Below are 16069 nucleotides of genomic sequence, written 5' to 3' on the forward strand. Positions count from 1 at the left end.
AGTTCAGCAGTGGTTTGAAAAGTTTAATGGCCGTCACACTGCTCCAAAACAAAGTAGAATTTGTGCTATCCAAGGCCAGTTTCTCCAAACAGGATCGTCCTTGGTAAACCGCACACCAGAAGGCCTGCAACTATCCCCACAGCTTCCAACACCGAACTGTCAAATGCTGTTAAATAATGCAAACAGCATGAAAAAGAAACGGAATTGATTTTTTTTTTCGAGTAATAATGTGATTAGGTGACTGTCCATTTGTTTGCCTGGCACTGGCACCGTGCTGCTCTCAGTTCTATAAACAATATATTGGATTTCTACTGGAATGTTTTTAGTATATACTCGTAAAACATCTTTCAAAATACAGTACTGCCATAACTTTTTGAAAAAAAAAAAGTCACGTGGTTGGCATCATGTGGGCGGAGCCTGCAGGTTTACAGGAACCCTCCTAATCAGGAAGTGTAACTTTCAAGTGGAGACTTTTCAGCGCTCTAATTCAGACTAAAACTGTGGACTTTTACTCGTTTAATATTCTCCGGTGACTATCAGATAACAGGTAGGCGTCGTGTTTCATGGGCAATAACTTTAATTTTGTGCAAGAAACCGGACAAAAAGTTGAATGATGCATTCTACTGTAATACAGTAACAGCACACGTACGTCACGTTTCTGCCCGATTCACATGCTGATACATACTTGTTATCATAGTTTAATATGAGGAAATGTGCATACAAAGGTCATTAATAAACATTTTGTGTCACTTAGTGTACAGCTACACGTTTACCGGTCAATACATTAGGTACATGTCCACACTCTTAATAGCATTCAGGACGAGAGCTCTCAAACATGCTACTTTTGCTAAAGCAATAAATAGTGTTCAATTTTGACTAACACTGTTAACGTCACGTTTTCTATGGTTGTAGTTTTCATTGAGTTGTTTGTAAAAAAAAAAAAAAAATGTTAAGCATATTTAGCTTCATAAAGGTACATAAAGAAAAACGTAGTAATTCGTCCTATTGCAACTGCAAACTTTCGCTAAATAAGCACAGTAATAAACGTTGTTAAACTATTTGAATTTAATATTAATTTATTAGCTTTGTAATTTAATTGTTAATTAGGGAGAAGTATGTATGGTTTACTACGTGTGGTTTAATATGCAGCCATTTTCGAGAGGCACTGCTTTGCAGAGTTGCTGACTTTGTCAATTGGACATATTTCATATTTCAAAGTATCTTTAAAATGAACAGAAATGGCAATACATCTGTTCCGGCCTTCCATAAAACACGAGACATTTTTGGGTGTATTTTAATGAATAAATGTTGTACATACTATAGTACATTAGCGAAAAAAAAAACATACATTTGAATATGCATCGAGACAGAGGAGATGTCATAACTCTTCAGCATTAGCAGTAGTACATAATTCTTTGCGGAGGAAAAAGAATATATGCCTGTGAGTACTGTATTATTACATGAGCTTCTTCCATGTCTGGCCCCTCATTTGTGTTCAAATAGCTATTGCTTCAAGCGTTAAACTACACCATACAGCTTATATTTTTACCCTATTAAATCTTGGCATTAGCATTACACTAGTGGACCTATAAAGCTAAAATGTTCCTTTTTTCTTTAGAGGTGTATTTCTCAGTTTCCTGTTTAATTTGACTGTAAACATCAACCGAGTGTGACAGTAAACAGCTGGAAGGCACATTTTTCAAGAATTGCTCACTGATTCTATCTTCCATACAGCTGCTTTTTGTGACATGAGTTGAGTTCAGGGGTGGCGGAGTGGCTCAGCTGAAAGCCTACTTTATTTTTTTGTTTTGCAACAATATTTACAGTACGTACTGCCCATCTACTTGAGTGACATTTATTGTAGAGATGATTTGTTACCATAACATCTCCAGCGGGAGGATTACATATTGAACCATATTGCCAAATCCAAGCCGCTTCGGTATAAATGTAATTTCTAATTTTAATTTCTCTGCAGGTGTGGCCAATTGCTGGAGTCCTGATAGAGGTCATGAACCGTGTCAACCTTCATCAGCCACAGAGCAGTGGGCCCTGGGAGCTGAAGGAACGCCTGGGGACCAGAGGCTTTGGGAACGTCACTAGATGGCAAAATAAGGTTCGCATTGGTGGAGCATCTTTAATCAAAAATGCCACAACATTAGCTACACTTGCGAAGTCTTTCAGCAAGATCTTTGCAGATGAGCTCGGGGTGAGGTCCACCCTGAACCGGTTACCAGCCAATCGAAGGGCACACAGAAACAACCATTTGCGATCACATTCATGTCAATGGACAATTTAGAGTCTTCAATTAAGATCGCATGCATGTTTTTGAGATGAGGAGCACATTATCGCTCTAAAAAGTGCCATCTGGAGTACATCTGTATTCGAGTGAAACATGGGATGTTCAAAAAAAGTTTTTTATCTTTGTGAACAATATTTGCTCAAAATAATAACATTTTAGACAATTGCAAGGCATAACGATATTATCCTGTATTTAGCATTGGTGAGCACTCAAATGTAACTACACCGTACATGGATTTATACTTGTTCTGACAAAGTCTTATTAGTGTATTTGGTAAATATTTGTAAATTATTTCTTAAATCATATCTGATTCACTGCATTGACAATTATGAAGCAGTGCAGTTACCGTAATTCCTGAACCTACAGAGCGCACCTGGTTATAAGCCTCACCGAGTACATTTGTAAAGGAAATACCAGCTTTGGACCAGCTGTCCAAAAGCCGCAAGTGCCCACATTGAAACCCACATTCAAACACGAGATATTTACAAAGACTGTACACAGAAAGAGTTTAACGCTAGCGCCGCGCTAGGTAATGCTAACTCCGTGCTAAAGCTTGTGCTAACGCTAACAGGGCCGGTTAAAATAAAACTTAGCAGTAAATATCAATGAGACGCAACAGTAACACAGCAGCAACACGCTAGCACAGTGCTAACGCTAACCGGCCCAGTAAAAGTCACTTCCTCGGCACATATATTCCACCGGTGTTATTCCTACATTTTCCGCACGAGTGCCCCCTTGCAGCCGTTAGGAAAAAAAATGCACAAATTAGCCGCAAAACCGCAGGATTGAAAGCGTGTGAAAAAAGTCCCAGCTTGTAGGCTGGAAATTACGGTACATTCAGTACCTCTACAACAATAGTAAAGATGTTTTTACATGAATACATGACAGTGGAAATGAAAACTGCTCAATACAATCTTTGTAAGAAAAGATTTTGGATGGTCCTCTTTTATTGACGTTGCACTGTTAGGTTGTGAAGTTGTACCTGAGGTGTGATATACATGTTCATTCTCATTTTTATACAATTATTCATTTAGGAGACATTGTAATTTGTCCAATAAAGCATTAAATGCATTCAGACGGCGATTTCCCGGCCATGTCCTTGTGCTTCCTAGTAAATGCTTTCAAGGAAACTGACTTTTCTCACATCCCGAGTTAATAATATAACTGTTTATATATATTCTGGGCTCCTAATGAAAAGGGAATTTGTTTTGGTAAATACTTGGCATCACGCCAAAGAAGCTTTTCACTTCTGGAGAATAAAATCTGATCGAAATCAGAATAATGACATCACTCCTAGTCATAGGGTGAGCGCATTACGGGATGTAGAATATGGAAGTATGAGCTCACACACACTGAGCGAACCTTCCTCTTCCTCTCTTTATGGGTGTGCTTTCCTTGTTTTAGTCACTGTCAGGTGTGTATATGTTGAGCATGTTACATGATAAGAGCTTTTCTAATTTTGAACTGTTTGTACAGTTTGTACTGTAAATATTTAAAAATACAGAGGAATGACTGGGTACAAAGTAGCAAAGAATTTCAGTGCTGCTTGTTTTGCTGGCAACGCGTGACCATTAACCATGTTTTAAAACAATCACAGAGGTTTCCTCTTCTTCTTCTTCTTCTTCAAAAAAGAAAATTCAAGCTGTTTAATTCCACTGACAGTTCAAGTTTACTGTCAAACAAAAAGAAAGTAAACCAGTGATTTACTTAGTGTATATAATACAACCACATAGTTTTACCACATATGTGTTGGTTGCCACTCGGAGGTTAAGTTTACCATGTGTTACCATGTTAGTTTAACCCTCACGAAGAAAAGTACAAAAAGAAAGTGGATGGCTGGATGAAAATCATAATCATCTCAATTTGAAGTATTTTTGAAAGGTTACAGTAATTCTCGGCCTACAGAGTGCACTTAGTTATAAGCCTCACCCAGTACATTTGTAAAGGAAATACCATTTGATACATACATACGACGCAGCTGTGTAAAAGCCGCAATTTCCCACATTGAAACCCACATTGAAACACGAGATATTTACAAAGAAAGACGGTATACAGAGCATTTAACGCTAGCGCCGCCGCACTAACGCTAACGCTAGCGTCGCGCTAACAGAGCCGGTTAAAAAAAAACACCGGTAAAAATCACTCAGACATGCCAGTAACACGCTAGTGCAGCGCTAATAGAGCCGGACCGGTAAAAGTCACTTCCTCTGCACATATATTCCACCGGTCTCACTCTTACCTTTTCCGCTCGAGTGCCCCCTTGCGGCCATTAGAAAAAATGCACAAATTAGCCGCATCACCGCATGAACCGCAGGGTTGAAAGCGTGTGAAAGAAGTCGCAGCTTATAGGCTGGAAATTACGGTAACATTAAACCAACAATTTGTACTCCTTTTATCGAGAAAAACACGTAAGGACAAGAAAATTGGTGCGGTATTGTAGGACCGTCTAAATTTCATCCTGTAGCAATTTGTTGCAAGCCTTCAAATGTTTTTCAACTGATGTATTTCATCACTGTTTAATCCTTTTAAACAGGGGTGTCAAACTCATTTTTGTTGCGGGCCACATTCTAGTTCTGGTTTCCCTCAGAGCGCCATTATGACTGTGAAACCAATAAAATCTTAAACAGCCTCATCATAGTTGCACATTAAATTCATGAACCAGTTTTGGAATCAGAAATCAAGGGTAATGGGTTTTTCAACTATTGTTCATGTTTGGTAAGAAAACATGCTTGCAATATCTTAACGTTATCATTTATGATATGACTGAAATGTTGGTACAGATTTGAAAAAAAATCATGAAAGTTGATATACATGATTTGCAGGCCAGATTTGGCCCCCAGGCCTTGAGTTTGACACCTCTGCTTTTAAACATCATCTGTAACATTACTAAAGCTGATTTATTAAATCTGTTGTCGGTTTAATATTATGTAATCACAATGAAAGAAGTAAGTTGGGTCACTTACAGAAGTGCCTCCACACCTCACGATGTTTCAAAAAAAAGGGGGGGGGGCGCGGTGGGGAACTGGCAGAAGCAGGACATTGAGTACCTGTGGAGGGCACCGCTGATGATTAAACTTCCTTCTTCCCGTATGGATGACAATGCTGCATTATTGTTAGAGCGCAGATCACGTTACGGGAAGCAGTTTAACCTTGGTGACGCCGTGAGAAACAGGAAAATAGATATGTATACATTTATTGCTCATCACTTCTTTAATGGATTGTAAACCACATGGAAATCAAATGTTATTTGTTCTCTGCCGGCAATCACATTCATCTGATATAAATGATAAATCACCTCAGAATTTGCTCGCCTTCCCTCTTCTGTTAGTAGTAATGTGTAATTCAAATCAGTTTGATAGGTTAGCCTTATTTTTTCCAAGTGTCTTTCCAGTTTTCCATTAATAATCCTCTATTATTATCGCGTGTTTGCAGGATACAGAGGAACAGATCGCAATCAAACAGTGCCGCCAGGAGCTGAGTGAGCGGAACAAAGAGAGATGGTGTCTGGAGATCCAGATCATGAAGAGGTTAGTTTTCATTTGGTGTCAATGTTACTACATGAGAGACAGCGGTGCCATGAGATAAGAGTGACACATTTTTCAAAATAAGAGCTGCATGCGAAAATTTGACATAGCAGCACTTAATGGTTGAAGTAAGCACAACTCACTTTACAGCAAGTAGCAGTTTGGCAATTCTTCAAAAAATAGCCTACAAGTGTATTGTTAAACCAAACACAAGTCAACGAGAATTTAAATTTATTTAAAACAAATACATAAACACAGTTATGCTTAACGAGAATCTGTTTAGCTTAATGCTAACGAACAGTACAATGTCATAGACAGACCCATAAATAGAATCACACCTGGACGATGAATATTTGAACACAAATCATGACGCAACATATGTAGACGTACAATATTGACAGTCATATAATCTTAATCCTGAGTGAAAAATTCCCAGTATGACTGCAGTTTACTGAGTCAGTTGTGAAACTCTTCATTCTTTGTGTGTGTCTGTCTTATGCACAAATCAGAAGGAGCAGCACAATATTCCTTGAAGCTAAAAAATGTTCTTTCAATAATTTTTTAATTACAACAGTACTCTGTGAAGTTTAGATGAACTTGACTGCCCTGCAAAGAGCCCTGACCTCAACCTGATATAAATCCCTTTTGGATCATTTATCGTGCGGACTGAGAGCTTGGCCTTCTCATTGAACATCACTCAGTGACCTCATAAATGCGCTTCGGGAAGAATGGTCACAAATTCCCTACACACATTCCTAAATTTTGTGGGAAGCCTTTTCAGAAGAATTAAAGCTGTTGTAGCTGCCAAGGATGGATCAACATCATATTAAACCCAGTTGATTTAGAAGGGGATGAAACTTCAGATCGTATGCGAGTTAAGGCAGGTTAGCGAATACTTTTGTCAATGTAATGTTTTAGCGTTATCACACCGGCACTCATTCGCCCGTCCATAGCGTTTTGCGTTAAGTGTTGGCATAAGGTCAGCGGACTCTAAGGCAACGTTACGAGATGGTTTGAAATACAAAATGTGTGATTCTCTTCTTTTATGCGGAGTTTGACAGTTAACTGCTGCTTTTGAAGTGAGTTGAGTTGCGTTCACTGGCACCATACAGCCTTGTATCGTATTGTTCTTAGCCAACCTGGATAATGGGTGAATAGCATCCGTCCATCCATCCGTCCATCCATCCATCCATCCATCCATCCATCCATCCATCCATCCACCCATTTTCTTAGCCACTTATCCTCCTAACTGAATGGTTTCAATCTTTATCTTGTCGGAGGACCATGAACCGCACCTGATACAAAGGTTTCTGAGACCAGAGTACACTTTTTGCTCCAAAATGACAAAACGGTTGTGAGATTTCATTTTACCCCGCACAGATTCACGTTACTGTCTCTGTCACCAATCCGTTACACCAGCCCGGACATCACTGAGTCTCCTCGACTTTCATTTTTGTCTAAAAACATAGAGCTGATGTGACTTGCTAAAAGTTAACTCGTCTTTTCTTCTTTCCAGAGAGCAATCTCACATAATTATGAATTTTTGTTTCTTTAATGGAAGGCAATTTTATCTGTGTACCACTGTATGTTACTTTTATTTTTCATATTTCAAAAGACGTTAGTTTTACCCATGCCATTCTTGCAGCGCAAATTTGTTTTGCCTCTGGTGAAGAAATCAGGGATTTTCTTCTTTATTTTTACCATGCAATGTCTGTCTTTCTTTTCCTTGAACTCTTTGAATCAAAAAAAGAAAATAGAATACTCGACTTTTGCTGTGACTCACTGCGACGCGTTCCATGACATGTGTTTGACATTTGAGCGTTACACCCCCATCAGTTTTCTGAAAACAAACCCTCTGCCCTAAAATAGAAAGACCGGCACGGGGCATTTTAATTATAAGACGTTTGTGTGGAGGTGGAGGGTTATTTCTGAATTTTGTGCGCTTATTTCTCAGAGAATAATGTCCCACCTCATCGTTGCGCTCCAATTCGGTCTCATCACATCTTCTCACGTCTGTGTTGTGAGCATTTGACTTTTTAGGCACAAGAACATTTCAATTTCACAAGCGTGCTGTTCTCAGACAGCCCTAGACCTCTCTTGAACCCACACTGTGACTTTGTGGCACAAAAAATGCAAGGGGAAAAGTATTATATAATCACACCACAAATGTCACCATGCACACGTTCTGTAAAAACATGATTGAAATGGATTTTGGGGTTGAAATGTTCTCTATTTTTAAAAAGGTTTGAAGTGCCTCCTAATTTAGATTGTGTTCCTGTTCTTCAATGTGCTTTTAAATGGAAAATACTGTATCTTCTCAATGAGATCATATGTTAGCTCCCTTGGGAGCATCCTGCCGTTATCTTTGGAACACGTTTTTAAAGTGTTCAGTAATTTGAAAAATGAACGTCTTATTATTGCAGCATCTCCTGGTGATTTTGCTGTCACGCACTGATTACACCTTCCACATTATTGCAGCTGCAATTTATCAACTAGGTTTTTGTTGTTTTGGTCTTTCTCCTTTGCGGTTTTTTTTTTTTTTTTTTTTTTTTTTCTCGAGCGCCAGGCTTAGTGCTTTCAATGTTCTCCCAAGTGTGAGCCCTCTGTGGTGGGCCGTGACCGTGGTTTCATCTCATGTAGTCCCCCGGTTGCTGCGTGCGCGGGTACTTTCTGCACCGCTGCACTGGGTGTGGTTGTCCTTATCTGTGGCCCAAGGTTCTGCCTTGGTACAGAGGGCTTCTACCTAGAGATAAGTGTTTCCTGACTTGGATGCTTCCTGTCCAGCCTTAAAGGTCAAGTGTCATGAAACAAATATTTTTAGTATGTTATTAATGAAAAAACGGCAGCCGGTATGGACCCCTGTTTTTTTCACCACAAAACATGATTTTGACATATATAGGTTTTTGTAACTCCCGCCATGAGAATCCTCTCGAGGGATTTGTTATCGACAAGAAGCAGGAAGTGACGTTGGAGGCAGGTGCAGACTCAACCAGACTCATTTCTTTCTATTCGTTTTACTTGCGGGAAGATAGCTCGTCGTTCCTTCGTGTTTGCCAAAATGCCAGCTCGTTGCATTGCTGGACATTGCTCAAACACTCTGGTGGATGGATTCGCTCTTCATTCTTTTCCAAACGATCCGGTTCGTCGTGAAAAATGGATTGCACAGATGCAAAGGACGAGAGCTTCGTGGTTCCAAATGACAGGTAGGTGTGTATACAGCTACTCAAAAAAAAAACAATAGTTGGGGGGGGGTGTAATCCGTAAGTCAGGGGTGCTAAATGTGTCAATGTGCGCATCGAGGTGGATCGGGCGGGGAGGTGGTTTGGCCGTGATCCGCATATCATCTAATTATGGCTCAAAACGATAATTTAATGTTAATATTGCCCCAGTAACTTCACTCGGTTGTAAGATGTTCTCTTCTTCGAAAAGAGGTTCCGTGTCAGAAGGGGCGTCTCCCACACTAGGGGCCACCGCGTGTTTTCATTGGCGAATGTCTGGGGTGACGTCACTGACAGCAGATGCGGCCAATATGGCGACCACTTAGATGTCAAATGACAATTCCGCAACTTTGCGCATGGATGACGCGCTCTCCGCTCATATTTATTTTTTCGTGTGGACATTGAAGTGATTAATGTTATATGTATTTTTCATTTCAGTATCTATTTTAGAACGTTTATAGGGATGACACTTGACCTTTAAGTTTCTTAGATCATTTTGGTATGGTGTTTTTACTAGTATGTGTGTGAGCATGTACGTTTCATGTCATTACAAGTTCTTTTGATCTGTGTCCCTTTGGACTAGTGCAAATAATCAGTCATCTGGATATGCAAGGGAGTAATTCCTGCTCTCGTTCCACTTTGATAGTGTGTTTTATTATGTATGAAGGGATTCAAACAGATGTTACAGTGGATTCTACATGCTTTTATTTCCAACCGCAGTCAAAGACCCTTCCAGTTCCCTTGGTAATACTCGAGATGTAAACATCATATATCTGGCAAAATCAGGCCATTAAAATAAAAGCACACCAGTTGTTACTGCAAGCTGCTCTGTCTCCTCCTCAAGCCCAAAACCAGTAATTAGAAAATACTCGATGTCACGTTCTTGGACATCACTGTGGACTTGTGAAGATGACTAATCTGAAGGAACCCCTACTCTCCATGGCAAGATGCTTGAGTTGACTCTTATTTTTTTGTCTTTACTGTGAGTCAGTGATTTCTTTGCAGGGACACCACACTCATCAGTCATATTTTTGCGTCCCGTATTGTTTGAGGTAAAGAGCGGCCCCACCCCATGTCTGGTGGTGCTCAAGGTTTCTTCCTGTTAAAAGGGCGTTTTCGCCACCATTGTTGCCAAGTGATTACTCACGAGAGATTCCATTGCGTGTCTATAATATCATCATAAAGACACCTCGGGGGAAACATGCCCCGTATGAAATGTTTCTAGTGATGACTTGTTGTGGTAAATGGAGGTGAATCGCTTCATTATGGCTTCTGTGCCGCACCGATTTTATCCAATACAACTTGTTCCCATCCCTGGCATTCGTGAAACAATTTAAAAGATTAAAGTTCACGATATCTGTCCAAACACACTCAGGTTGGATCACCTAAATGTGGTGGCGGCGAGTGAGGTTCCTGAAGGGATCCAAAAGCTCGTCGCCACCAATGACCTGCCACTGCTGGCCATGGAATACTGCCAAGGAGGGGATCTGAGAAAGGTACAAACTTATAAAAGTCTGGTCTATGTACTATAATGATAAACAGATATACAACATCATGTGTGCACTTGGTCTGAGTTGTTGAGCTCGTGTCAGCAAATTTTGATTTTTTTTTAATACATCTGAAACCAGTGAGTATGCACCCTGAGGCTATGCAGATTATTAATACCAGACAAAACAAAATACCAGCCGTCACAAACCACCAAGCCCATGAACAGCAAAAGAAAGCAGTAGACAAATTGTGGTTCAGTTTCATTCTCTTGGTCAGGTTTCCAGTAGTGGAGCTATTGCCGTTTATCATTATAAATTGTCAAATAAAACCTTTGCTGATTTACCAGTTTGTTCCCTCTTTATCCACAATGAAAATCAACAGCTTTGAGTCCATTACGGAGTTTCTGTGTTGGAAATGAAACCTGTGCATGAAGAAAATGTTCTTAAATGGATGGAAAATTCTCTAATGGGAATAAAACAAGGACCTGTTCTAAATTATAAGACGGGCAGATTCATGACATGGTCCTGACTTTTCCCGGTCTCTCTTCCCTCCCCAGTATCTGAAGCTCTTGAGAACGGCTGCGGAATGCGCGAGGCCTCCGTTTTGATTTTGTTGTGCGACATTTGTGAGTATCACCACAGCAGCCTCATTGTGACTTTGGTGAAAGTGTAGCTGTCGTTTGATTAATTATGCGTCTGTGTGAGCTGGCAGGATGATTAGCTTCCTGTCGTTTGAAAACCGGGGCCCTTTTGACCTGTGTCATGATGTCACCGCTGATCCTCAACCATGGCTCTTAGTCACCATGGCGACAGCTCACACACAGGCAAAAGCATACGTCAGCCATCGGACAACGGCGTCGCTTTCGCAACGTACAAGCGCTCAGTGCAACATGTGGCGCTGCTCTCCCAATGTGTAAACTTGACACAAGGCACATGTGGTTTTGCTCATTCGTATATCTAGTAACACACACCGGTGCACATAGATGGGTTTTCCTGTTGCTTACGGATGGGCTTTTCCTGGTAACGTGTGACGCCCCCCTTACAACATGGTAATAATATAATAATAAAGTCAGAATGAATACACGCTCTGATTCTCATCTACATCACACAAACTACTCACTCTTTGACGCACGCGTTTCGTGACGTTCATGTTTCGGGTAGACTGTTTTTGACGCCAAGTGGATGCTTGTTTTAGCTACCTCGTAGTCATCTCACGCCACAGGAGCAGGCAAAGACCAGACCATACATATCTGCTACCTCATCATTAAATCACAAATACATTCATGGTGTGCAGACCAAAAACATTCGAGCTGGAAATTTCTTCCACTTGGGATATTCCTTAAGATATTTCACATATCCGATTGCTTATTTGAAATAGATGGATGTTTTTTTTTCCTGTCATTATGGAGTGCTGTTAATAATTAAAACATTAATAAGGAAGAAAAAAAAGCAAATAAATGATTTTATCAAATGGCTCCAATATAAATGAAAAAAATTTGAGTCATTCTGAATTCTTTCCGTACCCACTGTACAGTATTTAGCAGTGAATCTTTGAACTGGTCCCATTTTGTTTTCGTTTTTCTTCCTCTTAGCCTCAGCTCTGACCTACCTCCACAAGAAGCGGATCATCCACCGAGATTTGAAGCCTGAAAACATTGTGCTGCAGCAGGGGGAGAAGCGGGTGAGTTCAATCACTTCTCGCCCGTGACAGATACGCCCAAACCATAAAGACAAGGCCTTTTGTTTTGACGGGAGAGAATGAGTCGTCACCTATAATGTGCCTCACGACGACTTTATGATAGGAAAACAAATCCTGCAATTTATCCCTGCACTTGTAAGCTTTTCTCTTCTCTTTATTTCTGGACTTGTTTTTTTAAGGTTATGTCACGACTCGTCACGTTGTCCTCTAGCACAATTGACCATTGACAATACATGAAGGCACATTTTAGAGTACTTAAGTTAAGTTAAGTTATAATTCCTCAAGTGAGTTTGAGTTTAATTTGTCAATGTCACTTTTTCACACAGATGAATGCCATTTTCTTCAGCTCAGTATTCAAATTTCAGGTGAAATTTCCATGGCTTAGAAGTTGTAGCGCCACATTGGTTTAGAATGTGCTTGACAGCCTATGAATGCAAATGGTATAAAAAGCCTTTCAAACAAAAGAAGAGTGAGGGAAATGTTCCTAAAAAATGTTGGGGTCCTAAAATCCTCAATGTTTTAGCTTGAACAAGTTGGAATTTTCTTGTAAAACACACTCCATATGTGGCTCAGCATCAGCTGCTCTCCTAGTATTTGGCTTTTTGTGTGTGCGTGTAATCCTGAATACAATAAAAGTTCTCAGAAATTAAAATTGTTATTGTGAGGCATGTAACTTCAGTTTACCATATGGTTACTTAAAGGGGCTGCATCCTTTAACAATGTTGTTAGTGATTATATGCCAAAACCAAAATGGAAATGACAACAAAAAAGATCTATTCCTAAATCATCATCAAAGATTTCGTTAGTTACAAATTTGATTCCTTTAACTGGTAACTTTTGGTGCCGAAAGGACGGCTGGCATTGCTGAACCTGAAGATGTTAAGCAACGTTGTTGTGGCCGAGCGGTTAAGGCGATGGACTAGAAATCCATTGGGGTCTCCCCGCGCAGGTTCGAATCCTGCCGACAACGTCTCCCTTTTGGTGCAGAAACTGGTTGTCGGTCTCACTAAAAGACCTTACTTTAAAACCAGAGCATTATGCTTTCAAGCTTGTCAAGATAAAAACTGAAAGCCAGTCATTCCCAACTACGTTGTGAAAGATCATCGTTGTTAAGTAAAATCAATTAGTTTTACACACATTGTCTTTTAGTTCAAGCTTGGTGTTGATACTAGGTAGAAGAATCTAGAGTCAAATGTTTATTTTAGTCTGTGCCACGGTGTGCAAAGAACATACAAAGCCATCCATCAATTTTCTGAGCGGCTGATCCTCGCAAGGGTCACAGCAGTGCTGGAGCCTATTCTAACTATCTTCAGGCAGGAGGGAGGGTACAGCACATAGGAACAAACAACAACTCACATTCGGATCTACGGGCAATTTAGAGTCTTCAGTTAACCCATCATGCATGTTTGTGTGGGCAGTTTTACGGGAGGAAACCAGCGTGCCTGGAGAAAACTCCTTCAAATTCAAACAATGCCCAACCCTTGTTCCAAGGACCATCTGTGTCACGAAGTCGGAGGCGTTCAGTTCAATAATCCAAATTATTTATTCTCAATCAGAGGAAGGCACTTCGGACATGGCAAACAATTCCAACATGGGCCAGGCAAAGCCAGAATCAACACTGAAGTGATTAGAAATGACAAAGAGAGATGACACAGGCCGTGACATTAAAAGGGAGTTGAGGACACGTGCCACAGGTGGTGCACATGGAAGAGGGACAGGAAGGAGTACCGACATGACAGGAAGACGCAATCAAAACAAAACTGCTATTTAAGAGACTGAACACAACCAAGCCTGAAACTGCATTCATGTACACGTGGTTGCGATAGCATGTTTAACACAGTTGTTTTATTCTTCCGTTTCAGTTGATCCACAAGATCATTGAACTCGGTTATGCGAAGGAGCTGGACCAGAGCAGCCTTTGCACCTCCTTCGTGGGAACATTGCAGTACTTGGTCTGTCAGACACATTACGCGTGTGGCATCCCAGGCTTGTCCTCCTGAACACCTTCTTCGATTCTTACCTTTCAGGCTCCCGAGCTGATTGAGAGGAAGAAGTACACGGTCGCTGTGGACTACTGGAGCTTTGGGACATTGGTGTTTGAGTGTATCACAGGATTTCGGCCCTTTCTGCCGACCTTGCAACCTGTTCTCTGGTAGAGACTCACTTTTGTTTCGACTAACGGGCGTCTCTTTTTTTTCTGCACTTTGCAGTCAGTCAAGGAATTACAGGATTAGACACATTTTCCAGAGTTTTCTTCACCTTTGCCCCAGTTACGTGACCATTTCTGAACATATTAGGAACACATAAATAAGCCAAAGTCGACGGGAAGAATTGCAGGATATGTGTGTTGTGCCAAAATCAATGACTCTTGTCCTTCACTTTTATACTGCATGAAAGATATAAAACCTGAGGGCAGGTTTGGGTTACAAAAAGAAAAATAACCTTCCATTGTTTCAAATTTAAGTTTGGTATTTGCTTTCTACTTTATTCTACCATTCAATTATTAACTCATGCACACCCTGCCGTTATTAGCGGATTTTAAAAAGCACACAGAATATTGTGTGTGACAATGTGAGCACTTGAACCTACCAAAAGAAAGAGTAAACTCTCTTCTTTCACCAGAGAAAAATGATTGTTTGTAGCATTTTTTTTTTCCTAATAAGCACTAGAACATTGGTTGGTTTACCAAAAACACAGATTTCTAACAAAAAGCAAAGAAAACCAGCCTTTTCAAATCATGCTCAACCTATATTTAATTGAATACACTGCGAAGGCAATATTTAATGGTCAAACTGATAAAATGTTTGTGTAAAATCATCATTACTGTATTTTCTGGATGACCGCCTGCAACGGATAACAAGCCAGGGACACTATTTTGCTTCCCTGAATTACTCAGTCATCAAACAGGTTAAGGACAATGTTTGTCAACGTACAATTGCATTTTGGGATTTCAACATCTATGGTGCATAATATCATCAATAAGTTTCAGAGAATCTGGAGAAATCACTTAGTGTAAGCGGGATGGCTGAAAACCATCATAAAATACCCGTGCCATTCTATCCCTCGGTTGGCACTCCATCTAAAACCGACATCAGTGTGTAAAGGATATCACCAAATGGGCTCAGGAACACTTCAGAAAACCAGTACCGTAATTTCCGGCCTACGAAGCGCACCTCATTATAAGCCTCACCCAGTACATTTGTAAAGGAAATACCATTTGATACATAAATACGCCGCAAGTGCCCACATTGAAACATGAGATATTTACAAAGAAAGACGGTACACAGAAAGAGTTTTCAAAGTTTTAATACCTTAGAGTAGCTTCACATAGCAACAACACGGTAGCACAAACAGGGCTGGTAAAAAAAAAAAAAAAAAAATACCAGTAAAAGAAAAAAAAACACCCACAGCAGCTACACTGTAGCAACACGGTAGCACAGCACTAACAGGGCCGGTTAAAAAAAAAAATCAAAACATACCTAAATCACTGAAACGCGTGGAAAAAAAAAAAGTACTAGTAAAAATCATTGACACACGGCAGTCACACACCGGCAACATGCTAGCACAGCGGTTGCCCGTGCTTATTTCTGTAAGACAATGCCAAACCGCATTCTGCACATGTTACAACAGTGTGGCTTCGTAGTAAAAGAGTGGCCTGCCTGCAGTCCAAACCGAACACCCATTGAAAATGTGTGGTGAGGTATAAAGCAGAAAATATTACAACAGAGACTCCAGACTGTTGAACAGCTGAAGCTGTACATCAAGCAAGAACGGGAAGAATTCCACCTACAAAGCTTCAACAATTAGTGTCCTCAGTTCCCAAATGTTTATTGAATGCTGAT

At 40.3% G+C, this 16069-nt stretch overlaps 1 protein-coding gene and 1 non-coding gene across 4 annotated transcripts; both read left to right on the forward strand.

Annotated features, from left to right (window-relative positions):
• Positions 1-454: 454 nt before the first annotated feature.
• On the forward strand, positions 455-15652 carry LOC133499424 (inhibitor of nuclear factor kappa-B kinase subunit beta-like). Of its 3 annotated transcripts, none has more exons than XR_009794649.1 (5): positions 455-547; positions 1976-2113; positions 5732-5826; positions 12121-12209; positions 14090-14139. XR_009794649.1 is itself a non-coding variant. In XM_061817450.1 (5 exons), exons 2-5 carry the CDS (start codon positions 11115-11117, stop codon positions 14381-14383), a joined length of 348 nt encoding a protein of 115 aa, XP_061673434.1. In that variant the 5' UTR covers positions 5815-5826; positions 11086-11114; the 3' UTR covers positions 14384-15652. The 3 variants fall into 3 exon arrangements, 2 of the variants coding, with proteins under 2 accessions (XP_061673434.1, XP_061673433.1); XM_061817450.1 differs by lacking the exons at positions 455-547; positions 1976-2113 and adding exons at positions 11086-11154; positions 14255-15652 and having other exon boundaries at positions 5815-5826; positions 14090-14179; XM_061817449.1 differs by lacking the exons at positions 455-547; positions 1976-2113; positions 5732-5826 and adding exons at positions 9138-10537; positions 11086-11154; positions 14255-15652 and having other exon boundaries at positions 14090-14179.
• Positions 13116-13197, forward strand: trnas-aga (transfer RNA serine (anticodon AGA)). Its single transcript has one exon. It is a non-coding gene; the product is annotated as a tRNA-Ser (tRNA).
• Positions 15653-16069: the final 417 nt, after the last annotated feature.

Source organism: Syngnathoides biaculeatus, chromosome 4 (genome assembly GCF_019802595.1).
Source record: "Syngnathoides biaculeatus isolate LvHL_M chromosome 4, ASM1980259v1, whole genome shotgun sequence".
Lineage (NCBI taxonomy): Eukaryota > Metazoa > Chordata > Actinopteri > Syngnathiformes > Syngnathidae > Syngnathoides > Syngnathoides biaculeatus.